Source organism: Empidonax traillii, unplaced genomic scaffold, assembly GCF_003031625.1.
Source record: "Empidonax traillii isolate 1590-97213 ecotype Southwest subspecies unplaced genomic scaffold, ASM303162v1 scaffold862:size387690, whole genome shotgun sequence".
In the NCBI taxonomy this organism is placed as follows: domain Eukaryota; kingdom Metazoa; phylum Chordata; class Aves; order Passeriformes; family Tyrannidae; genus Empidonax; species Empidonax traillii.
In genome coordinates, this window is record NW_020956055.1 from 224,865 (window position 1) to 251,902 (window position 27,038).

Below are 27,038 nucleotides of genomic sequence, written 5' to 3' on the forward strand. Positions count from 1 at the left end.
CAAAGTTTTGTCCCAGGGCTCTGGATCAGTCCTTACTTTGTGTTCTCCTGCATTGCTCAGTGTCTTGTGTTGCCTTCAGTCACCGCTTTTAAAGTAAAGTAGTTTGTTACTGGAGTTTTGAAAGTATTTTGCAGCATTTAATCTAATCAGCAAAAACTTCCTCATCCCATTATTTGGGCAATTTTGGGGGAGGAGCGGTTGTTTTCGTTTGGGTTTTTATGATTTATACTTCATTTTTATTATGGCGTGTTTGTTCAGGAGGAGGATTTTTCAGTGCTCGCCTTTGTAGTGATTGTTTTGTGCTTTCTTGGGACAAAACCGGCTCTTTTGAAGGTCTCTGTGCTTACGTGCAAAGTATTGGCAGATCTCTGGGGCTGAGGAATGCAGTGGAAACTGTAGTGCATCCTGTGCTTTGATTTCTGCAGATCTCCTTGTGTTGGTCGTGGCTATGAAGCAGAGTTTCTTGCTTCTAGCTCCTAGCTGCACTAGCTTCTACAGTCATTTTTATTCAGATTAAGCTTAGGGCTGTAATGGCTGCTGATGGTTCCTAATAAAAGCAGGAGAATCACGAAAGGTTTGCTGGTTTGGTTGTCCAGTTTGAGGCAGTTGTGTTTTGTTTTCTGAACTCCTACCATGGGAGGATAGGAGCTCAGCATCTTAGAGAGCCAGGCCATTGGGAGAAAATGAAAGAAGATTTAAATATACATATATATGTGTGTGTGTTTGTGTGTGTCCTGGGTATATTTTCTGCAGTGAGCAATGGGACAAGGGTATCTTTGCTTGTATGCTCAGTTTATCTCTTTGAACTTGCGTGTTTAACTCCCTAAGAATAAAATTGCTTTACCCACATGACTAAAACTGGATTTAAGTGACAAACCTCTTGTCAAATAGGCATGAAGGTTTTGTGGTTTGATCTTTGGTTTCCCTGTAAGAACTGAAATATGCCACCAGTGATAATCTGTATCACCCTCCTTGGATAGGTTTGTCAGTGGAGTTCATGCTGCAGCTTAACTAGTCAGGAACTGTATTTTATGTGTAGCTTGTAGGTTGGGACTGCAGAAAAAGAGAATGGTAACACTCAGAGTTGCATGGATTTCGTCTGAGCTGGTTTGCATCTCCAGACATACAATCTGGGAGCAGCCATACTGCTTAAATCAAAGAAAATTTACCAAATCCTCTATTTTGATGTTGTTTGGGAGCGATTTCAGGGGGTGTTTACTTTTGTGTTTGGGTTTTCTGTTGTTATTCTGGGTAGACTGGATTAATTCACCAAAACTCCTTTCCCTCTTTATTTTTATGATTGTTTCTCATCTCTTCAGTGTTAATTTGCAAGTTTGCATCTTGTTTAAGTTTCCCCATTATATGCACAAGTTCAGCTCGTTTTTCTGTGTTTTTTTTGGGGGGAAGTGGAAGGGGAAAAGAGGAAAAAATAATCTTGCAGCGCTAAAAATAATATGAGCTTTGAGCATTGTGATGTCCACTCTGTATCATCAGGTGGCTCTTTTGCACTGGGAGAAACAGCATTTGGAAAAAACCAGCATCCAGCAGGAATCCTTCATGAGGTTAATACTTTGGCTTTTGTCATCTTTCGTCCCTACTTTCCCATGTTTTTCTTCCCCAGCAATGTGTCAGCGTGCAAATTCTGGCAAAAGCACAATTATGCACTCCAAACTCATGAATTAAGCTTCCCCCAAACAGATTTTTTTGGTATTCAACAGTGTGTGTTTTTGTTTACAGCAAACCCCTCCCACCACACTGGTACGGCAATCCTTAGGGAATGTTCTCTTTTTCTCCCATTCCCATCAAACTCTGACACTTTAAAGCCCATCTCCTTCATTTTATTCACCTCGTAGGGTCTCTGGACCTCTGACACAGGTGATGAGAACAGGACACTGGGCTTTCTGCATTCAAACATGGGTCCCTTTTCCTTCTCTTCTGCAGTGAGAGCCTACAAAACCACATCCATCTCTTACTGCTGGCACAGTGTAGCTGATTTTGGCTTTCTCAGGCAGCCTTCAGGTTGGGTACTACTTATTTAAGGTGGTTACATCACTTACAACCCACCTTTTGGTGCATTTTTTTTGCCACAGGAAATAAGTTATGACTTATCTGTAAGCATCTCTCCTCTCCACTGCCATCCCACATCGCTCTGATCGCTGTGTAAACATTGCTCCTCGGGATGCACCAGCACCACAGGCCTCCTAATTTGTTGCATTTGTACTTTTTTTGTAAATACTCTCTTTGTGGATATTAAATAGTAAGCAGATGTCCATCAGAATATGTGCTTTTTAGGCACTCTTTTGTTTGACAAAGCTTTGAAGAGCGGATGTGTGTTGCCTAGTAGCTTTTATTTTTGAGTCATCTATTTTAACAAATCAGAAGCTGGAAAAAAAACTTTAAAAATTAAAAAAAAAATAAAAAAAACCCTAAAAAAAAAAAAAGGCTTTCACCAAAACTATAATTTCTATAAAAAAATCATTGAGTTAGCCAGTTGTTTCCTGTCCCTTTTTCAGCTTGGAGTTATGTAGCTGCACCATCACTCCTTAAGCATGTGTGTACGTGTGTTGGGTGAACAGCAAGTGTGCCATTGGTCCCTGAAACAGTCACCCTCAATAAAATCTGACTTTTTCACATCAGGTGGGATTTTGCCCACTGATTTCAGTGGATGTGGACCACATCCTCCTAGTCCAGTGCTGCTGAAGTCCAATGCAGTCCCCTTGATTTTTTTCCCAGAGCAGGGAGCTCTGCTCTCTTCTGAACAGAAGCATCTTTTATTCAGGCATCTGATTTTTGGCTGAAACTTCTGTATTTCAATGACCTTTAAACTGAATTTTCCAAATTATTTCCTCATCCTCAAAAGTATTTTTCCCACTTCTACTGTTAATTAAATCACCACAGAAAATCAGCTCTAAAGCAGGGCAGAATCACAGAGGGAAGCTCTTATCAATATATTTCCTCAGCGAAAGCTTTATGTGGCTCGTCTGGATTCAATAGTAGATTGGTCATTGATTTCAGGAGGAATACCTCTAGTTAAAAGAAGAATCAGACAAATCCCCTCCTCTCCATATATTTGATATATGGCATAGGATGCACAGTTTTCTCTGGTGCTTCCCAAGTTGGTAATTTTTATTTCACCTTAATGCCACTTTGTGAATTTATTGGCGGCCAGGAGCACTCCATCAGGATTATAGAGTTTTGCCTACCTTTGCCTACCTTTTGGTGGTTATAACACTTTGTTAAGGGAGAGTTTAGTTCTTTTTAGTTAGGTGCCACATGAGTGGGTTGTTACCAACCTGCCGCCAGGGCAAAGTCATATTTTTAAGAGAGTAGGAGAATACATCAAAACTCTGCTAGCACTTTTGTAGATGGGGGGGTGTATTTGGTTAAATAGATGTTTATCTGGGAAAGTCATCATCTGGCTAGCAGCATACTGAATGTTTCTAAGCAGCTAACTTATGTATACTAAACAAATTTGGTTTGGCTGCAGCTAGAGCTGCCCTGTGGAAATTCTCAACATACATTTGTTTGATTGAGCTGTCATTTTCAGTTGATCTGCTGATGATCTGTGTCACTTTGTTTAAATGTCCTGGTGTGGTTTTTTTTCCTTTTTATTTAATACAGTGCAAAACCAGTCTGCTTTCTGTGATGGATTAAATTGAGGTGAAATTTGAGAGTTACTCCTGTTTTCGATTTCTGTGCCCTGAGACAGGTGGGCTGGAATGACAAAGAACTTCACACACAAACACATTAAAACCAAAATGGAGTGGATGCCCTTATGATTTAAAACATCCGTAGATGTGTCAACTACCAAATGCTCCTGTTCAAAGTAGTTGCTGGGATTTGCCCTTTAAACAACAAAAGGTATTTATTTGGTCTGTCCCACTCAGCCAAAAATACCTGCACAAAACGGGTGCTGAGCAATTTTTCTTCCTCAAAATTCCCAGTCTGGGAACTGGGCAGCATCTCTGGTGGTCTCAGACCTGGAGACATCCTTTCTGCAGGCACTTTCTAGGAGACCAAAGCTCCAAAGGGAGCACAGCACTCAGTCCAGGTGGTTTGGGTTTTGGAAAGTGTTGCTCAAGCTTTGGGCTATTGGTTGCGCTCCCTCAAAGCTGGCACATGTGAGATTCTTTCTGCTACTTCCACTGGTTTTGGAGGGGGGGGAGTGGTGTTGGCTTCAACAGGGAATCCTAGAGCCAGGCTATCCTGGTGCTTAGTTCCTGACTTGCCCTCCTCCAGCTGACCTTTCCATAGCCTGGAGTTTAAAGCCCTCACTAAAATGCAGCTTTCCCTGTACCCAACATGAGCTTTTAGTACAAGATTTCAGCCTTGGCTTTGGAGCTCTTCAGAGGCTCACTTTGCTCATCTCCAGCTTTTCCTGCCTGGGCTGGGATCTGTACATGAACTGCTTGCTTTGAGAAGTACTCTTGGAAGAGCTGCTTTTTTTTCTTTGACTTCAGTTTCTACTGAGCTTACCAGGGAAGACTTAAAATGCAATTCATTTCCACTTCCTCACTCTGGAAGCATTTCTGTGAGCCGTAATCACATCACTGATGGATGAACAGGTACAATCCATGCTGCTCCTTCCCTGCTCTTCTTTCCTGGTGGACCCATTGATGCTACAGTGAAGGGTATCTGAAAAATGATCCTTTTCATGACCACTTATGGTTTTGTGAAGTATAACAGTCTAGCTTGAAAATTTCTTCTGATCATTTTTGGCTTTGTTTTGGACAAAAGGAATTAGAGTCATTCTCAGAAAAAAAATTTGGGAAAAGCTACGCTACTTTCCTGGCATTAAAAAAAACAACCATCTTCTCAAGCCATTTCTGCTGAAGGACTTCTGTGATTTAGGATGTGTCTCTGTGTTTATATATAATATTATATTACATATACATGTTGTATATATACACCCTTGTCATTATAAACAGTACTTAAATCCATGTCCGTAAACATAAATAGATATATAGTTAAGTACTCTCTATAACAGGAGATTAGTTCATAGTGACATAATAAGTAGAATTAAAGTATATAACAACTGCATGTTAGTTTGAGCTTGTAGGGTCCTGTGAGATCGTTTGGGATGGAGAGCACTGCCTGGGCCAAGGTCTCTAATGGCATGGCATCCAGTTACACGAAGGCTGAATTTACTCCATTAAGAACTATGTATTTATTTAAGCTGTCATATATCAGCCTGCACGTGAAAACAATAGAGCTTGTGAAGATTGCCAGTTTGAGGGGGGAAAAAAAAAAAAAGGAAAAAAGATTATTTTTCAGATTTGCTTCCAAGTTATTGGGATGAACCAGAAGCTTTCAGAGCGCTGATTTATTGCCCTCCGTTAGCGGCTCCCCAGGACCCCTCTGGTCCTCCAAGATCAACATCTCCATAGAAAGCAATACAAGGTGGATGGAACAAAGAGGGGAATAAATTACATTAGCAGCTAACTTTCTTTACAGTTAATATATATTAATAAATATCTACAAAACATTTGAGGCTTTGACCAGGAAGCCATGTAAAATAAACTGTATTCCTACTCTTTTTTTTTCCTTTTTTTTGAAAGTCAAACTAGATCTAACTGATGTTAACTGTTTCCCAGCGGGGGTCTCGTTCTGGTTTCACACTGGTGTCACTGTTGATTTTGGAGGGGGGATGTGATCAGAATAAGGACTGTCATTCCTGCTGCCTTGCAACAGGCTACTGGTGCTACGAGAGCACTTGGCATTTCCATACTGTCCTGCTTTGCATCTTCAAAGCACTGGGGAGAGATGAGCTATTCACCATGGAGCTCATCTGAGGCAAATGAGATAATATGATCCCGTGGAAGAAATGGGAAACCCAAGAGGGAATGGGAGAATTTGTTACTGGATATGTTTGCAAAAGCAACTGAGCACGCAGTGTCAGAGCTACTCACTCCCAGTGTAAGCAAAGGCTCTGGTTTGATAGACCAGGGAGGGGAGAGCCCAGGAGGTCCTTCCTGTTAGTCCTGTGTGCGCTGAAATATCTTCTTGATCTTTTTCTAAGTAGCTGCTCTTGAAAAACTCTGGCCAAAACGCTGGCCAAAAACTCCCCAGTGGTTTCTGTGCCTGTGGTATCTCTGTCTGTGGAGCTCTGTCTCGTGTGGAGGTCTCCAAACACGTGAGACGAGGGCACCGTGGGCAGTCGGGCTCTTGGTCCTCGAGAGCTGCAGTGGAACTTTTCCCTGTTAGTATGGCAGTGCAGATGGATGTAATGAATTCTACTCATTTCCCTCCAAAGAGTAGGGAGAAGAGGTGAACAGAGGTGTTGCTCTATGTCCAAGTGAAGAGAGTAGCAAAGGACTTTTGGCTGAGGTTGAAAATATGTGTTAAAGAGGGAACAGACACCTCCCAGCACCAGCTGTGGACCACCGGTGTGGGAGAGAGGCAAGAGTGGAAAGCTCTTAGATAGTGTTGAAAACCTCCAAGCAGTCAACCACAGAGAAAACACCCTTCAGAAACGTGCTAGGTAAAAATACAGCCAGACAAACGCTCTTGGAGGAGTTTCTAAATTACACGAGGAACAATTTTATAGGAAAGAGGTGACAACATCCTGGATTGGCCAAATTTCTGCAAACACTTTTCCTTTTAAAACAAGTCTCCTGATTGCTCAGCAAAACTCTCAAAGCTGTGATATTTGGGGTTTGGATTTTTTTCTTTAATTTCTCTGAATGTTTTCCTTTTCCATGATTTTTTGGTAATAACATGGAAAAGAAAATGCAACAGTTCTGAGAAGAGCGGGAAGGGAAAGAAATGGGAAAGTGGAGAGGAAATGAAGGATTTTCATGGGAGAGCTAATGAAGGATTTTCGTGGGAGAGCTAACTTCTGTTTTTTGAGAACCTTGCCATAGCAGAGGATGCAGACAGGGCACAGGGAGGGAGCTGTGACCACTGCCAGTTCAGCATCATTCGTGGGCTGAAGCACATGAAGCCTGTGGTGATTGAGGAGTTGGGCCTTTGTTTTACCTCTGTAAGGGTGTCTTTATTGCAAAAAGTGTGGTGTTTCCCCTTGTCCTCTTATACAAAGGCCAAGAAAAATAATTGCTGCAGATCCTTGTGGCTCATCACACTCATGTATGCCATGAAAAAATAAACTCTCTTAGGAAGGTAACACAGAATTTCAGTGTGCCTAAAGGGTGTGGTTTCCTTTTGCCTCCATTCTTGTTTGGAGTCATACTGTCATGGGCTCTGGGGCTTGTTGTAGACCAGCAAGCAGCTTCTTCGCAGTAGTGCTTGGATGCCTGCAGTAAATGCTGTCAGTTCCATGGACAAACCTCATCTGCATCACCACTGAAATGATTGTTTCAGTAAACTCACTGGCAAAAGTCCCACTGACTTTAAGATACCCCATAAATCCCAAGTTTGCTGGGACAGACCAGCCTTCTGAAATGTGGCAGGAAACACAAATACATTTTATTGACCATAAATATTTTGTTGAGATTAAAAATTAATTAGTGCTTATTTAAAATGTATGGCTGGGACAGGTAGAATTTCATTTGTCAGGATAAACTGTGGAAGTGTTTGGAGGAATGGGCTCTCTCTGGAAGAAAGTGGTGGAGATAATGTACATAAATCTGGTTCAAATTCTCTTTTTCCTGGAGAAAGTGAAACAAAAAAATTCTTACACTCTGAAAACATGTATTTTTTGTTGAGTGACATAGCAATGAGAAGAACTTGTCAAAGTGTGCCAGCCAAGGACCTGGGTGTCCTGGAGACAAACTGAAACAAATTGTCATCCAAGTTTTGGAATAATCCCACCCCAAACAATGCTGTCATGCAGGAATAAAACTGTTCCCTCAGAGGGTGAAATAAAACGGTCCCAAAGAGTTTTTGTAAAAAACAAACAAACAAAAAAGTGACTTTACTCAACCAAACAGGTTGGATATAAACATAACCTGATGCCCTAGAACGATGCAGAATCCCCCCCACACACACCTGACATGAAGGATAGTTGCTCTGAAGATTCATGATTTTCCAATCAGCTAAGTATGCCCTGTGTGTTACTGGGTGACCTTCTCTTGAGAAGTCACTTGCAGGAAAAATTGTGGCCTTGTATCTCCTCGGAAACAAATGCTGGAAGCCAGTCTTGCCAGACCTTGAGTTTTTGAAGTGGACAGTATTGTAGGATTAATTATCTGATACTTCTCCTGATTAGTGTATTTGTTATGAGTACTTCTGTTAGTGCTTCAAGGACTTAACTACAGTGTATCACAGTGTCACTTAAGTATAATTAATACTCTCTCACTGTAATTGCATAATTAAAAAACTGTCTGACTGCTGATGTAAAGCTCTCTGCTCTGTGGCAGCTCAGTTTTCCAGAGGCAGCTCCCCAAAAGTCCATCCCTCCCTGAAATACTTGGATATAGCACATAAACAGATACCCTGCTGTGTCCACCAGGCCTTCTCTGATAATTCCTTTAACTCTTGTTCTTTCCTCCCCAGCCTTTTGGGGTTGTCCTGTGTAAGGCCAGAAGTTGGGCTTTGATCCTTGTGGGTCCCTTCTAACTCAGGATATCCTGAGCTGCCTTCTCCCCTCTGGTCTGTGTCCTGTACTCTTCCCAGATGGAGTGCAGGCCCTTTGGGATTGTGGCAGTGCAGGTCCTCTCCCTGATGGTGTGACTATACCAAAACTATACATGAGAGAGGGGATGGGGTCGCTGAACAGTCACTGGTTCATTCTCTTTAAGCTATTGGTGCTTAGAGTGAGAACTGCTCAGCTTCCCAAAGCAGATGGATAGGTATTTGTAGGCTAGTGCTCAAGTGGCTGCTGGCAGGAAGGGGTTAAATTCCTTTTTATTCATAATTTGGTTTTGAAACAAAACTTCATGACCTGGCTTTTTCTTTTCCCTTTTTTTTTTTTTTTTTTTCCCTAAGTGATTACACTTTGCTACATTATAAGGGAGTGAATGCATTTGTGTCTCAGGACTGTACTCTACCAGATACTGACATGTTCAACATCTCCTGTGGCTTACCAAACACATCAGGGATGTGGACCTCCCTCTGTTTTCTCATTATACCAAATAATGAAATGTGGAAATAATTCTAATCCTTTCTTCTGGTTGTGCTGTACCTCTGAAAATATGATAAACTCAATCCAATTAAAAGTCATTACCTCTACAAGGCTCAGTCTCTATCTATAACCTTTGTTTTATAATTCACTCTCTTATCTGTCTTCATTATAATTTGGTAGAATGGTCATCTTTTATTACTTCTTTCTGTTGGAAAGAGACATGTGATTTCCAGTGCTACTTTGTGATATATCTCAGTATAAAACAGTAAAGGTCTACTAATGAGTAAAAAGAAGTTCAGTTACACTGATTTATTACACTGAGATAAAGTTTCATTTGTGTTGATTATAACACTGTAGGTTTAAGTAATTGTTTTTATTTAAAAATGTTCTTTTGCAGCAAAAGCTTTTTGCTGTTGCGGGGACTGCTGAAGTGCATTCCCCTTTTTATCTTACCCTAGCTGATACAGATTTAGTTAATTTTGTTCCTAGTTAGTATTTTCTCTGCATAAGTGGCTGATCTTGCTAATTCATGTTTAACCTTCCTGTCCTTAGTTTTGTTCTGAGCACTTTGGCTTCTTGTGCCGTGTCACTGTGAGAATGTATGTCATGTTTACCATTATGGCAATTGAACAACGAACAAAAGCTGGTTCCTCTAATCCATTTTCCTCCTTTAGCAGTGACCAGTACCCAGGGCTCAAAATTTCAAGGTAGTTTTTTTTTTTTTTTCCTTCTTTTTCCTCGGGTCTACTCCACATAGAGAGTCACGAAGGGCATTAGTGAGTATGTGTTAGCTGCTGCAGCTCCCTTCAGTTGAAATATTTTACTGAGATACAAATTTAAGCTGTTACTTAGAGTTTGAGCAGGCTTTGGGCTGCCTCCCAGCTGCTGTGGATCTCTCTAGGCTCCTTGCTAGCTGCAGATCTGGCTCTCAGTATATCAAATCCTACAGCTGGCATTTCCCTCTTCCCTTACCCCCCACTCTGTGTAACCCAGAAAAGGTTTTGAAAGTCAAATATATATTTATTCCATTGAGGAAACTTTATCAACCAGCACCAAAGTTTATTGGCACTAGCTAGTGATATAATGGGTAGTTTAAACCCTGCTAACTGCGAATAATTTTTCAGCGGTGTTTATGATTGCAGTAGACTCTAACAGACCAGAAGTACAGATAACATAAATATTTCTACCAGAGATGATTGTACTGGAACTATAAATAAAATTAGACTTAACTTGTAAATAAATTCAATGCGTGCCAGCGGACATTTATAATCCTTTGTTGCTGCATGTAGTACAGTAATTTATATGGAAAGTGCACAGGAACGCAAGGAGCCAAATTTTGCTTTCCAGTTGTGCAGGTGCAACTTCCCCCGACATCAAGGAGAGCAGCTCCCGTGCAAATGAAAGTAGAGTTTGACCCGCAGCCTCTCAGTGCTGGACCCTAATTAAAAGCCAGCGTCTGGTCCACATCAGATGCTTTTGACTGTGTTACTCAATTAGACATGAATGACACTAGACAGAGCACCAAATGCTACTAGTTATTGTAGGGGCTGATGGTGAGAATTGCCAGAGACGATGGGCAGGTCCCTACACAGTTACTGTATTATAAATTCGCTGGTCTAATACCAACTCTTGGCAATGCTGAAGTTATCCTCTCCTAAAGACCTGATGCTCTTGGCTGTGTTCAGCTTCTTTTCTCACTCACCTGTGGACAGATTTCCCTCTAGTGCTTGGTGCTCATCCCACCATTGGGAGCTCACTTTGCTCCCACTCTGAGCCTCTTGTTCCAGGCTTGTTTTCTGCAGACACTGTAATTTAGGAAGCAAAAGCTGCTTCCCGAGCAAGGAAGGTTTTTAATTTGCCTTGTGCATTATATCTGCACTGTTGTTACTGATGTGCATCTTGCCTTGAGCTCGGGCAGAAGCCACCGGCAGCCTGAAGCCCTTTGCACGGGAGCTGAGCTCAGCCCCCAGCTGAGCTCCCTTTGTGTTTTCATGTTGATTCTGCTGCCCGTGGTGCAGCACCGCGGGAAGTTGGTGATTTTTACGTACTTCGGGCCCAAAGCTGTGCTCAGGCCTCCTCGAGCTGCCTTTTTCTCCTGCCTTTGTCTGCGCAGCTTTTCCTACAACTCCCTCTTCTGCCGGCACCGCAGAAGGGTTTGCTCCTCATGGCTCAGCACCGAGGTGTGGGAGGCTCTGCTGGGCTAACGCCCTCTGTGATCAGCAGTGTCACGAGCGCGAAGGGAAGGCTGAAATCTGGGCACCACATTTTCCTCTTGTTTTGTCACATTAGTGTCAATCTGAGGAAATTCGAGTAACTTTGGCAAAGTCCCGGGCAGACACTGATCTCGTTTATTCCTTGGTGGAAGTCTAAAATAATTACGTTAGATTTAACAGTTGTGTAAGAGAAATCAGAATCCGGCCTTTGGGGCCACCACAAGGCTGCTTTGGTCCCCCTTGCTCTCACTGCGTGGTCCGTGAGTGTGGTTTTTGGGGCTGGGCCTTTTGAGTGTCTTCGGGGCAGCTTTGGTTTTCTCATACTTGTGTTAAGTAAGACAAATATGCAAAATCCCCATGTGTTTGAAGGCTAATGGTTGTGAAAGTATTTTTCCTTTATAATTGAAGTAATGATTCAGAACAGCTTCAAGTGCTGTGTTTATCTCTAACAGTGCTTTTAATCTCTTTTGTTGTACAATGGAACTTGCTGTTTGTAAAACAGTGTTTCTCTCCCATGCTTCATGATTTTTTACCTAACTGGGAATTACTAGCTGTAGGCTGTTTAGAATCTAATCTCACTTGATTAGATCTGTCTGATGATGCCTTTTCACAATGGGGTCCTGCCTGGGGCCTACAGACTGTGTTATAGTACAAATAATAATAAATAATTGTCACTAGGTCCAGCTCCACAGAACAGTTCTGTGAATAGGGAGTGGCACAAACCAGTCTCAGGTATGTTAACTGATAAAGTGTTCAAGTAGAGTAATGTAGCTCTTGGCTAGAGTCCCTCATGTGCCTGGAGATAGTAACCCAATCTCTGCACGTTTCTAAAGCTGAGGGTCCTTCTCTGCTTCTCCTCTGGCCCCTCTCCGAGTCACGACCACCTGGTGTGGACTGTCAGGTGGCTCCCATTTCTTTCACAACTGACTGTGTGTTCCTTTTGAAGCTAATGGGTTTTCTTCTCTTAATTTTCTGCTTTTCTTGACCTCCTGTGTTCTAGACCGATGTGGATATATTTGGTAATCAATCAGTCTCTGCCTGTAACAGTTTTTTTTTTTTTTTTCCCTCTAATACTTGTTCAAACAGAAATTCAGATAAAGGTGTCCATTTGTATGCAACAGGAAATGCCTGTCTCCTTTTCAGATATCCATGCAAATACTCCAGGCTGATTTCCTCTGCACTGAATAGTAATGCTAGGTCAAACAAATGTAAATGCTCGCTGGTCTCTTTCAAGGATCTGATTCTGGGCTTTGTGGTACATTCAGGTCCCCCCCATACCTTACACAGGAGAAAGGAATTAATTCACCTGATCCTACTATGCTCCTTAAAGCCTCCATTAATGCATCCTCCCCAAAGGCTTGTGTCAGGCATGGCCAATAGAGCTGGTGGAGCTCAAAGCTCCTGACATGTGATGGAATTCTCCCATCAAATAGTTCTCCTAGTGTCTAATCTTTGGGACTAGGGGTCATCTTTCTCACCTTTGAGAAGTTGCAGGCATGAAACTGTGTGTCTCTTCTCACTGCAAAGAGCCACTTCCACATTTATCTCAGCTCTTACTTTATCCTGCTCAGAAGGTGATGGCATTCTGAAGTAGGCTCTCTAGATGCCTTTGCTTTCAGCCTGCCTCTTTCATCTGCAGTAATCAGCCATCGAGTTTATGATTAAGTTGCTGGTGGTCATGTGCATGAATCCAAGGGCAGAGAACTGGATTTCAGAGAATCACAGAATTTGCCAAGCTAAAAGGGACTCCCAAGGACCATCAAGTCCAACTCCTGGCCCTGCACAAGACCATCCCCAGGAGTCTCACACCACGTGCCTGAGAGCATCATCCAAATGCTCCTTGAGCTCTGTCAGCCTTGGTGCTGTGACTGCTCCTCTGGGTAGCCTATTTCAATGTCCAAACATCCTTTGGGTGAAGAACCCTTTTCTAATATCCAGCCTAAACCTCCCCTGACACAGCTTCAGGCCATTCCCTCAGGTCCTGTTCCTGGCCACTGCAGAGGTCAGTGTTTGCCCCTCCTTTTGTGCTAGAATGTTCATCAGTCAATAGTCACTTCAGGAATGTATATCCTCAGGCACAATTTACCTGAAGAAAGAGCGGGTGGTCTGTATGGATGCGTTTCTGTCTGTTATGGGTGGCTTGACTCTGCAGATCTGGGCATAGGCTTGATCCTCGGAGGACTTTGTGCGAAGTTTGAGTTTAAGACGTCCCTGAAACATGGATAAACGTGACAGGCTAGCATGTCTGCTCAATGTGAGATGCCATCGCGTGTCATTTCAGCTGCACAAAGTCGCAGTCTCACTGAGCGTGTGGCCCGGTGTGCTCTGACAGCAGCACGTCTTCGCCTCGCCCGCGGTCGCAGCCAGGGGAAAGCGGTTTGGGTTGTGTTCAGCAACCTCTGCCTCTCTGTCATCGGTGCCTCTCACCTAATTGCTCTTGGAGAGGAAGAGCCTGCTGAAACTGCTAAGAAACATCCCGGTGGAAGGAAGTCCTCTCCTCCTCCCAGCCGTGCACAGGAGGCCTCTCAGTCTCGAGATGACCCCAGACCCTGCAGGAACAGTGGTGGCTTTGGCATTTTGCTCTCCCATCCTCATCAGGCACCTCCCCAGCACGTGGCCACACGGGCTCTTTCCTGCTGGCGTGCAAGGTTGTGTCAAAAGTGCAAACCCAGGTGTCCACTCTGGTCTTTTAGCAGCAATTAACCTTTCCTCCCGGGCTTCCTTTGAAGCTTGCTCATGTTTTTTATTGTAAAATAACGGTGAAGAACTTTATGGAGAGTAACATCTAAGCTTCCACACTAGCTAATCTCACCTCTTCCCTTATCAGGAGCCTCACTTCTTATTTCATCTCGTTTCTAGTGGGGATAATTATTGGAATTTAAAGAAGCCATCTTGAATTTCAAAACTGCTGTGCTATCTGTGTGAATGATTTGCAGTTCACTGTGAAAATGATGCTTATCAGCAAAGTCCCTGGGTTTAATCCTAACCTTACAAAGGTTTTGTATCAGTCAGTATTCTATGGTTTTGCTGGAAGTCCCTCTGATGTATGTGGGTGTAAATTTTAAGGGGAATAGTCACACGCCCTTTGAAAATTAGGCCCAGATCCTTGGTTTATGTACATTGATTTAAATATAGCTCCTTATATCATTAATTTCACAAATATGTCTTAGTGGTCTTCCCATCTCTTGCTCAGTCATAATTCAACTCTCTGTTTATTTTGAGGTTTAAATATATATATTTTTTTTTCTAGAATACATTGCTATTTCAGTCAAAAGTCTATTTCAGTAATCTGTGCTACCCACACTGTTAGAGCTTTGGGGCATATAAGGCCTATTATATTTTCCAGAGCTTTCAAGCTGAAAGCCAGTGTTTAACGACCACATCGGGTGTGGCTGGTGGAAATCAAAGGAGGCACAATAGACCCAGCAAACGGACTTGTCTCCCTGCCAGCCTTCCAGAGGCCAATTTATCAGCTGCAGGTTTGACCCTATATGGGTAAAAACGAGCGTAGCCAGAATGACTGAGATAAGTATAACCGAGGCCTTTGAGTCTGAGAAAGAGAAATTAAACTGGACTGTCCCTGGGGGAGAAGAAACATCTGTAAAGCTGTGCTTGCTAAATGTTTAAGGCTTGGCTTGTGCTGGCTCATGGGCAGGCGCTGCTGGCAAGTGGGGCTGAGGAAGGTGCCTTTGGGAAAGGCACAGAACAGGTCATTGCTTGCTGTGACTTAATTTATTTGGCAGAGAGTCTTTATTATTTGGTGGAGGAGAGTTGACTGTAGGACTCAAGGAGAGCCTTGGTTTTATGGGACACTGCTTGGTGGGACAGGGAAAACCACAGTGGCAGTGTGAGATAGGCTTTTGAAGGAGTTTGAGTGTCAGGCACCCAGCTGTCATGGAAAATCAGTGGGATTTAGATGCCTGTAGATTTTATCCCCCGGACCCCCCTTCCAGTGAGCCATGTGCTTATCATCATCCAGATCACTTTCCTTGAGCGATTTCTCTTCCTGCACCCCATGTGTATACATGGGTTGGAGTTTTTTTATCCCTGTTTCAAAAACAGCTGAAGTCTTTTAAGGCAGGACTGCAATCTAAACAGCTGGGGGAAGACATCTGAACAGGAGTGAGCCTGCCCTGGCTGGACACAACATTGCTGCCAGCATGTGAAGTCAGGGAGCACATGGGAGTTTTGGGGGTGCTCAGGAGATGTGGAGGAACCTCTGTCACCCGTCCCACCACGCTGGAGCAGAGCTGTGTTTGGGGGCAGCAGCAGTGCCATGATATAAGAGATGGCTCCTAGTATGGTTGTCTCAGAGCAGAGCGAAGTGAGTGGTGGCATCCAGGTGGAGCTGTGTCTCTATCCTTTCCATGTCGTTTTTCCTCTTCCTTGGAGTCCAGGATGAGTGTTGCTGTGGGAAGGAAAGTATGGGAATGGTGGTAGGCACAGAGAAAGCCCTCTGCACTGGTGCTTTGACGAGCCCTCGAGCATCTTTGCCAAACTCTGCAGCACTGAACTATGACAGGATGGCAAGATTTCTGCGCCATAAGCAATGGAAAATCCCTCTGTGTGTCCTTCTCAGCTAAATGGTCAAGTCAGTCATGACTTTTTACTTCTCAGAGCGCCAGGTATTAGAAAAGTGACAAACTAATCAATATTGGGTTCAGTCGTTGCAGTGCGGGCAGAGTCTGCCAAAACAGAGGCCGAGGGAATGGGTAGCTGAACTTTCTTGTGACATGTATGAGGTCATAGCCAGTGCCACATGAAAGAAAGAAAAACAGTTCATGGCTGTGAATAAATTGCTCACAGATGAAGAATCCAGTTTGCCAGTCCTGTGATGGGAGCAATCTATTCCAATGATTTGTTATGTCCCAGTGTTTGTCTTAGGCAGTACCAGAAGCATGAAAGTACAGATACAGAACCGTGAGATAATATGTAACAAAGATGTGAGAGACAATGGGCTATGACCAGTTTCCAGTGGAAAAGGCATACGGTGCTAATCTACCATGGATAGTTTCTTAAATGAGCAAGAAATTGAAAGAACATTTTAAAGTTTCCTGTTTCTTCACTGAAACAGAGTCGTTCTGAGTGCCAAGCCCAGCGTAATGCTTTAATTTCTGGGCCAACCATATTATGCAAATATCCTCATGCTCAGGTCTTAAATACCCAATCTCTCGTTTCAGTCCTTGGAGAAAAGTATTCTCACCTCCTATTTAGGTTTGAATTAAGTGGAATGAGTTCTGGTGTGTATAAAAAGCCAATAACACTAATAAAATTAAATGAATGTAAATAATTAAAAAGTTTCCTTGGTTAGTTGGTTTTTTTGCTCCTTTTGCATGTTATTGGGCTGAGCACTGTGTTGCTGGTACAGTTAAAGCCCTTGCTGAAGTAACTCAGTTTTTTTTACTAAAAGGAATTTACAATCAGTCTTACATTTTGTACTGTCAAAAACAGTGAGTTTTTTAGTTTTTGTTTGCTGGCTAAGCCCCAGAGATGAAGGTTTTTTTAATGTGTTTTGGATCTGCCCCAGGTTTTTTTTTTTTTTTTTGTTTTTTTGTTTTTTTTTTTTTTTTTTTTTTTTTTTTTTTTTTTTTTTTTTTTTTTTTTTTTTTTTTTTTTTTTTTTTTTTTTTTTTTTTTTTTTTTTTTTTTTTTTTTTTTTTTTTTTTTTTTTTTTTTTGTAACTGTAAGAAGAGAAGGTTCATGTTCTCTATAAGGTGCTGCTTGGATCCTGAGCTTATTTTAGACCATTGCATTTCTTGGAGGTCAGTGGTAAGACACTGATTTACATCAGCTGAAGCTCTTGCCAGGAGTTGTGTGGTAGGCTGGATCCCTTCCTCCAAAGACTAATTGGAGGCCATCAAACTTAATTTTGGCTACTTTAGGTTCAGCCTGTCTCTCTGAAAGACCAGTAAAGCTTTCCTGCTTTTCACTTCTCTTAGATTTCAGTTGTAACGTGTAATGCTGGCTTTCAGTTGTGATTTTCAAAGCGTGTGCGACGCGAAGCACCGTATCCGGCCCGGGCTGGACAATGGGTGTGCCTGCCTATACATCTGCATGTAATTCCCTCGCTTGTGCTCAGTGATGCAAACCACTTTTGATGTCAGGAATATTGAGAAACACTGTGTCCCCCTCAGGCCTGCACTAGAGAAAAGGCTCATGTCCTTCCAGGGTGAGGCTCTGCAGTGGGGTTAGTGATTGATGAAGGTGCCGCCCGCCTACCAAACCGTCCTCTCCGTTTTGTGTGTGCGGGCTGAAATGGTTTCATATGCGAAATCTGTCAGGATATTTCAAATCCTACTGTTTGGCTTTCTTTTCCAGGTGATGAATGTTTGTACGAGAGCTTTCCCGAACTTCCCTTGGAGGAAGCGCCAGAAGCTGATGGAGAGGCTGCAAATGTTCAGTGTCCAACATCCATCAGCATCCAAGAGCCGTCTTCTCCGGCAACCTCCAGCGAAACTTTCACGCCAAAGGAGAGCTCTCCTTACAAGGCTCCAATATACATTCCCGATGACATTCCCATTCCTTCAGAGTTCGAGCTCCGAGAATCCAACGTTCCTGGAGCGGGATTAGGGATATGGACCAAAAGGAAGATTGAAGCGGGGGAAAAATTTGGCCCTTTTGTAGGAGAGCAGCGGCCACACCTCAAAGATCCCAGTTACGGTTGGGAGGTAAGATGCTCTACTTTCTTTTGGTTTGTTGAGTTCTTGTATTATTATTTGCAGAATTTGAGTCTGATCCTGCAGCAACCAGAGCATATTTGTGTGCACCAACTGCTTTGTGGCCTTTTGGCGCTTTCTATGTGGAGAAAAGTGTCAACTGAAAGAGGAAAAAAGTCAGGAATTGATATTGCTCTTCATGCATGAAATCTGTCTGGGTGGATGTTGGCAGGTGATGTGTTGTTGGAACGCTTCTGTACCATTTTTAGTCTATTCTTGAATAGTTCTGCAGTATGTTTGAGAGTGAGGGATCTGCAAGAGTCACTGCACTTTAGGTTTGAAAGGAAACTGGGTGCTGCTTTCAGGGTGTCAATTGTCACTTTCTGTCAGTGATGACTACAATAGCCCTAAAATGCAGTGTGGTGGGGCTAAATTGAAGAACCTGGTGCTACTTGGGGAACCTCAAGAGCTGGGATGTTGGTCCTGCTTCCATTTAACTTCATGGGAATTTTGCCATTCCCTTGATGGAGTATGTCTGGAAGCTGGTGTCAGACCCAGCACACGTGGGGATGGTGTGGTTCATGTTGCTTCTGCAGGCACTGGGAAACGTTCCTTTTCCTGACGGAGTTCAGGGACTCCTTTCGTGAGTACAGGGGTTGGTTCTGCTTTCCCTGCCTTTAGGGACGTGTTTCCCTTGCTGTTATCACTGTGGAGCTGGCTGAGCTGCTGGTCCATGGTCAGGTCAGGGATTTAGACATCATGTGGTGTATGTTGCTGTTGTGTTATGAGGTAACAAATGTTCTTGCGTGGTTTTATTCATAGTTTTAACAATGTGCTGTAGGAACAGAGCTTAATCTCAGTTTTCCATCTGCACGTTTCCTTTGGTTTCTGATAAGAGGAGCAGTGCAGAGTTTCCATGGCTCTCCAGGGGCATGGCTGACCTCTGGAGAGATGGGAGTTCATTTTCCCAGGAAAAATGGAGTTCTGCCGTTTAGCAGAGCCTTGCAGATATGGTGGAAAGGGAGGTTTGATTTGCTCTTAACTATCCATAAACACTCGGTGAGTTCATTCCCAACTTTCCATCCAGTTGTTTAAACTCTTGTGAGACCTGTGACAATATGACAGAAGAGTGTCAGGAGAAATTATAGACTTGGCAGCACTCTATCAAGTTAACAGACTCTGATGCAATATAATTGCTAGTGAGAAATCATTATTATTTGAAAAAGGCACCAGGAAACCATAAAATCTGACCTTTAACCACACCACAATTAAGTTCAGATATTGATAATAGAAGCTAAAGAGAAACTGTTGAGATATGACTGTACCTGCAGATTTAACATATTCCAAAATTAGGGTATTTTAGACCGGACCCTAAAGTGCTGTAGTGCGGGATAACCCCACTAAAACTGAGGGAAACCCATCTTGATTTTCACATCCTCAGATGTGGATAATATGCTACGATATTACTCATTTTCCTGCTTGAAATATTTAGGATTTTGGAGCCTAAGATATATCCAGACAAGAAATTAATATCTTGATAGTGCTGGAAGCCCAGCTGGCAGACTGAACCCCTTTCAAACTGCAGGACTCGTGCCATTTGAATAGTGTTATATATTTGGGACAGCTGGGGGAAACTATTGAAAAGCTGTTGGAGCAAAATCACACAAAATCAACAGTCAAGTCCCTCTGCAATTTTGTCACTCACTCAGCATCCTGTGGTGCCCAGGAAAGCTTGAAACAGAATATTTTTCCAACAAGTGGGTTTAAATACCTTTATTGTAGCTGAAAGGAGACGAAGAAATGTTGGTTACCAGAGTTTACACAGTGAGTAGAATGGCACACAGTGGTGGTTAGGGCTAAAGGATGGATGAGAGGGAGCTGGTAGTGCTGGAGAAGACTTTCCTTGTGCCCATTCCTGCCCAGATGCTCATTATCACACTCCTCTGGAATCCACCACTTCCTTGAACTTGTGCCTTGGAGTACAAAAGGGGGAAAGAAGCTGTTACTGGTGTGTGGACTGACTGATTAAAGGCAGTGTGGGATGGTGAGGGGAAAGGTGTCATTTATTGAGGTTTAAGTATTGTCTCGGGAATTTGAGCTTTTCTGTTGGTGTTGTTTTCTGCTTAGAAGGGCACTCTTGAAAAACAGGGCATTTGTCCAGCCAGGGGCCAATAAGCCAATTAGCAAATGAGAATTCATTCTGCTGTTGCTGATATCAAGGTGGAATTTCATAGCTGGTCTTCAGCAGAGGAAGGATGGAACCAAAATGTCTGTTTGGCACAGACTGTGGGTTTAAGTGACTTTGTTGTATGAGAGGCTTTAAAATCTTTCTTTCCACAATGGATCCTTGATGAGTGAATTGCACTGATGTAGATTCTGCCACAGTATTCTCTTATGTTTGATTACATGTAAATCCTAGAATAGTACATTGCTGGGTAGTGTAGAGTCTTACACTAGAAAATTTTAACCCAAAACCCTCCTTGCACATTGGAGGGAAGAGTTTACAGCCACACACAGATCTGGACTCTAACTGCATTTTTTGGAAAGGACATTTTTATTCCCTTGCAAAAGGTTGTCACAGTTTTGGGTATTTCCAGCTGTGGGATACTTCTTCTGACTTCCAGTTTTTCTGATTGATATCCCTCTGAGTTGATTCTGGATTAGCCTGTAGTGGTTGGGAGAGAAGTGGAAGCTGGAGGACTGGTGCTGTTAAATTTTGCAGCCAGGCAGTTGATGATAAAGACAAATTTGAGGCAGAAGTCTGAGGAATTTCATGGAGCCTGCTCCTGCGTTCTCCTGTAGAAGATTCCCTACGGCATCAACGCAGAGTTTTGCCAGAGCAAGTCCAAGCAAACAATGTCTATTGTGTCCATTTACACAGTTCAACCATAAAACACGCTCTGGGACAAAGAGAATTTGTTGTGATATAGTTGTGCTTGGGTCATGATTAGAGTGCTGTAGATCAGTTTAAATGAAAAGCCATAAATTTGAATTTTATCTCATTTTGCGGGCCTGGAGCTGAGCATTATCTAATCAGGTATTGGTTAACTAAAGCACAAATCGAACAGGGGGTCACCGGACAGGGGGAAAGGTCGAGCTTTTTTGCAGTTTGTCACGGAGGTTTTAGTGTTTGCCGGCAGCCCGAACATCCGAGGGGGTCGGGAGGCTGTTGCTCGGTGGTTGTTTGAAAAGGGAAAATTGACTGCCTCTTAATCAACAAAGAAAACAAGCTTTTAAGGGATGGCAGTAATTTCTTTTCTTTCCTTTTTTTTTTTTTTTCTTTAAAAAAAAAAAAAAAAAGCAAGGGAACTCAAATTTAGTTGATTTCATTGTGGTTCATGCCCTGCTATGAAAAACAACTGGGAGAGTATTTCAAAGCAAGCCCTTGACTGGGTCACCAAAGCACAGGCACCTTCCTTCCACCGGCACCTTCCGGAGGACGTTGAGCATCCAAATTCAGGTCTCTCCCTGCTGTTGCAAACTCAAAGTCTCACTCATAAGAACAAATTCTTCCCAGCTCTTTTTATCCCAAACTTTTATTTATTTACTAGGAGGGCAAAACCAGGAGCAATAAACTCTTATAAATCAAACCTGTCACAGAAGTAAAAAATATTTTAGAGCTTTATAAAGCAGCATATAATCTGTTTATAGAGCAGAGTATATTTTCCTGTCATGCCAGTGAGGCTGAAAAACAACTCATATTTGGTAGAGTATGCTTGAGCTGATGCTATTACTTCTAAATGGAAATTAGGAGGCCATTTGGCTATTTATTTATGTCTCCTCTAACATTTTTGATGTGAGTCCTTGGAGAAAATGGCACAGCTTCCTAAAAATTGTTCTGGAGTACAAGCTTTCCTGTAGGGACTGGAATAGCTGCACTTTGAAGCTTTGATTCTGCACTCTTTGGCTTTCTTTTGGCAGTTCTTAAAATTAAATTTGGGTTTATTTGAGATTCTCAGGTCTGAGAGATGTACCATCTCTCTCTGAAAAGGAAATAATAAGTTACAAAATGTAAAGGCTTGTAGAGATGAAATCTAATTTATATGCTCCCAAATCTGAGTTGTAGGATCTGAACCAACAGCTTGGTTTACTTAGCATCCAAAACCTTCTAATCAACGGAGTTATCAGCTGATTCCTCTCTATGTATAGATGATAGGCCCTATTTTTGGGTCCTCCTTTGGAAAAAACTATGTCAGAATGTTGAAAGCAGCATATCTTTTAATTTATTTTTTAAAATATAAACAAAGCAAAAAGTATCATCTAAATGACTTCACATGGGATTCACAAAGAGTTAGGCTGTTCTTATTGAACAATGACTGTGCTGAGGGAAATTACTCCCTTGCAGTTAGTGAAATCACTCAGGGAGAGAACAGCAGATAATGTCTTTTTGAAAAAGAAAAATTAAAAGGAACAAAGACTTCATCACTTCTGAATATTTTTCTTTGGGATATGGACTGCGTCCTAGTGTTAGATAAAAAAACCCTTTATTTTCTGCTGTTGTCCGACACTCTCACACTGTCCTGACTTTTATAGACCAAATCTTGGCTTTTTCTTGAGTTGTTTTGAGCAGTATTAATGTGCAAAACAGCTCCACACTCGACCAGGAGGTTGGAAAGCAGGGAATTATAATACAGATTCCTTGCCTATGTTTTCTCCTTGCATATGGATTTCAGCAGTATAGAGACTCCAGGGATTTTTGCAAAATTATTATTGAAGCTAAAGCAGGAGTAAGGATGTGGACTATTCTGTTATTTGGAATTAAAAAGCAATGATTTGTTTTATAGTGGGAGGTGGGCCTGCTTTTTGATCAATACAAGACCAGCCCAGTTTTGCAGAGAGCGTGTTCTCCCCCAGATCAACAGATCATCCCCTTCTGGCAGCTGCAGGTGGGGGTGACATCCTTACCTCGTCTTCAGCACATAGGTGATGTTTCATCCCATTTGGAGCTCAGCTTTGCAAGGCGTAGAGCGCTCTGGCTGAGATCCAATAAAGCACTTAGGCACGGGCTTATCATCAACAGGATTACCCAGGTGTTTGAGCTAAGCACGTGCTTAGCCGCTGTGTTAAGCTCTCAGTGAGGGACACAGTGTTCAGTGCACACAGGGATGGAGTTCATACCGTAATATCTTGCCTGGGGTGAGTGTGCACGAGGGTGCTCCAGACAGCCCCTCCAAGGCTGTGCACAAAAAGGACGTTGCTTGTGGTGCTGTGAGTGTTACCAGCCTGAATTTTTCTGTCATTTGCATCTGGGGCTTGTGTTGAGTCTGTGACTGAGCCAGCCAGTGCTGCAGCAGCGATGGGAGTCCTGTAGAAGGGCAGAGAGATACTTTATGAGCAGAGCTTTGGTCCAAGAGTCCCTGTCAGCTGTGTGCCCCAACCAGCCCCTGCCTGTTAGCACCAGTGCTTTCTCCCTGCTCGGAGAACAGACGCTTTATCGTTGCAAATGAGCAAACATCAGGTCCTTGAATAGCAAGATATGAGCAGGTGGACCCGTCACTTAGTTTGAATTAAATATATTGATGGCAAAGGAAAGCTGTTGGTCCTTTGGGATGTTCCATGTGGATGGAAAGGTTTAGGACAGGGACCAAGCAGCACTAGCCCACTGTTCTCTTTCCTCTGCTATTCTTTACTTCCACTCTTCAGTTCTCCCAATTCTTTGATTGACATGATTAGGCAGGCTCTTGCATCATGAGGTTGGTTGGATTTGATGCTCTGGTTTTTTTTTTGGACAAAACCCACAACCCTCCTTTGCTCAGGCAAACCTGCTGCTCACTAGAAGGGGAGCACAAATAAGATCTGCAAAGCTCCCTCTTCAGCTGCCTGGGTGAACTGTTCTCAGAAAACATTCAAAACAGTATCACACAAGGTAGTTGAGAGGCTGTAGTGGTTGCCAGCCCTCTGTCCTGAGCCATCTCTAGCACTGGGGCTCCTGCTCATGGGGCTGAGCCAACCCAAAGTCTACATGGCAACAGCTTCAGGAAGAGGCTTTTGCCCAGTGCAGGAGGTTGAGCAGGTGTTGGTGTGGCACAGCTGTAAAACCTCACAAAAACTTTTGTCTCAATTAAACCTGAAATGGTTTGTGTAGAATTCACTGTCTCTCCACCCTCAGTGGATGCTGCACTGTGTCCTTGACCTCGAGGGCAGGAAATGTCACATTTCATGGCACGGTCTAAAGCCACAGAAACCTCTCTGTGGGTCTGTGTATGTGTTCCCCACAAAGCCACTGAGGTTTAAATTTAATCAGGAGGAGCATTAACTCCCAAGGGAAGCAGAGTTGAAACCATAAGGGTCAAGTGGACTTAACAGCAGGAAGGGGAGAAGGAAGTTTTGTTGTCTTCAAAGCAGAACTGAGGGGATGTTTCAGGAATTTGTATTTCTCTCCAAAACGGAGTGGTTGTTATTTGTTTAAGAACCACCAAGGTAGATTCTATTTGAGCTCAGTAACACTGTGTTGAAGCAGGTAATAGCATTAAATTAACAGAGATAAAAGCTGACACTGGAGGAGATTTGTGAGATTATCAAAAAAAAAAAAATTGAGATATGCCAAATGTCACTTTAAAGCCAAACCCAGTAAATTGAATTTAGCCATTAAGATAGACAACAGCAGAAAGAAAAATAAAAAATATTAAACTGAAGAGAATAATAATTACATCTAATAGAACTGACAATCATAATTCTTCCCATTAAATAAAAATGTTATAAAAAATTTATTATGAAATGCCACATTATGCAAGCCAGGATTCAAAGATGAGTTCTTTGCATTAAGTACAGTAGATGCCATTAAGGAAAACAGTCAATATGTCACTAAGCCACGGCCTGTAAAATTAAATTGATTTGGTAAATGTAAGTAAGATAGATCTGTTTGCTTTCATCATCAATTTTGAGTGGGTGAACAGGTGATGTCACCAACCTGGGAGCGATAAAGATGCAGGACCATCTGGAAAGCTTTGTGATGGATGGGCAACTGCTTTTGGATAGTGACAGTGCTGTGGTACTTTGTCACTTGGGATGCAGTACTTAATAACTTTTCAATACCATCACAATAAATTTCACTGCCTTATTAATATAGAAATGGTGAGTTATTACTGTGATGGCTATTGTAAATAACAAGAGATGCAGCTGTCAGGAGCTGATTGTTTGGGCATGTTTCTTTAAGCAACACAGTTGACTTGGGATAATCAACGTATGTCTATACCAGCAGACTTTATTGCTCTTGTCAAAAGAAAAAGCAGCATTATTCAAAAATTATATGAAGTCCATAATAAACAAGTTTAATATATTATCAGACTTTTCCTATAAGTTTCCTAACACGGAACAGTAAATCACTTTTAATAATGCCTTTCCATGTACAATAATATCCTTATGCTGTAATAATGTCCTTTCCTAACTATTCACCAAACAGAACTTCTGAAAAAACAGAAGGCTACCTCGCACTCATCAGAACACTTACAAAATTAAATCTCCCTATTTCATTAAAAGGCTACTTCTGATATAAAGCTGATGGGCTTCTAGCTGTGTCTTTCTTTTTTTTATTTTAATTGAACAGATGTAGTTAAAAGTAATCTACGACAAAGAAATACAGACAAAATTATAACCATGTGTCCCTAAACACTGGCAGGAAAGAGCATCTGTGGGTGTTTTATGAAAGCCCAGTGCTGCTCCGTGACATTGCTGCTAATGTCATGGGTCTGAGGACTGGAGAGAAACAAAATGCATAGATAGCTGTTAGCAGAAGATGAATTACCAGATCAATCATTTAGCACCATTCAGGGTATTACACCATTGTTCCCTGGGAAGATAATTAAATCAGTGATGTCTTTCTTATTTGTGTAAAGAGGCACGAACTTGTAAAGAATATCCAAACCTCCTCAAACATATTACTGCTGGATTTTTTTTTTTTTTTTTGTTTAAGCCCTACTGACTTTGCCTTTCAGGCTCTAGCTTTGTCCCTCTTTTCAATTAAACGTCTCTCCACCATTTCTATGACTGCTGAAAAGAGAGCCAGCAGTCTATTAACAGGCAATAAAGTTCAGGAAGCCTAAGACTAGTTTCTTGGGTCAGAGGTGAAAATTGCATACTAAATGAAACAAAGGTGTGTCTTGATGGCTCAACAAGCAGTGGAGAGACGAGGATACATGTGGGCAGGAGGAGGTGGTCATCATTAAACAGAAGCAAATGAAGGCGGGAGTTGGTGTGGGGCAAAATGCTTATTAACCCAGATGAGCACATGCACTTCAGAGGATACAGCGCTGAGGTTTGGCATTTAAACCACCACGTGGTTTTAACCATATCACTGCAGTCTGGATGTTTGCCGTAATAAAGACATCACAAAACTTCAGGAACGAAACAAAAAGCCCAAACCTTGCTTGCTGGAAGCCTGCAGATGGGGATGCGTTCGTCAGAATGGCACAAAATTATACTTATTTGGAAGTAAAACAAAAAGTAAGCAGTAATTGGCTAATAGGGTATTTCTACCCCAGAGAGTATTAATATGGAGTTTTATTGTGGTGACAGCCCTCATGTTTCCTGGCTGAATGGTAGGTGGCACACGCAGGAGCGAGGACAGAGGTTGTCATAATCCAGCCCGATTTTATGTGATCGCGCTAACTTTGGCACACACAATGCTCATTAATTTGGAAAAAAAATACAGATGTTAAGTAGCCCTTCCTTTTAAAGTCCAGACCTCGTGTTTAGTGTGGAAAGATGTAAAAGATCCCACAAAAAGCATAACATTTCATCAGGTGAAGCCTACGGCGTAAGGGGGCTCTTGTGTATAGTGGGTTTCCCAAAGTGTTGTTCTTAGTCTTAACTTGATGAAGTGTATTGGCAACACGCACCGAGCTGGCTCTTGACATGCTGCGTTGGAGACCTGGTGTGGGGCTGTTCATGATTTCCAAGAGGAACCTTCAGTGCCCTCCTATCATCTTGAAACGGCCTCATGTGGCAAACAGGCTTTCAGAAAGTGTAGCTATTGGCTATGCGGGTATTTTATTAAAAAACAAATCTGAATATTAATGTTTTCCGAGAGATTTGTGGTCATGGTGTTTCTGTTGCTTACAGCAGCAGGTATTTCAAAACCATGGCAGAAATGTTGATTTTGTGCAAAAAAAAAAAAAAAAAAAAAAAAAAAAAAAAAAAAAAAAAAAAA

General features: G+C 42.3%; 1 protein-coding gene across 1 annotated transcript in view; it reads left to right on the forward strand.

Moving 5' to 3' along the window:
* Window positions 1-27,038, forward strand: part of LOC114067099 (MDS1 and EVI1 complex locus protein-like) — a 295,001-nt gene that overhangs the window by 135,365 nt on the left and 132,598 nt on the right. Inside the window, exon 2 of the mRNA XM_027902305.1 lies at window positions 17,553-17,902. Coding sequence (XP_027758106.1) covers window positions 17,553-17,902 — 350 coding nt within the window. The remainder of the gene's footprint in view (window positions 1-17,552; window positions 17,903-27,038) is intronic.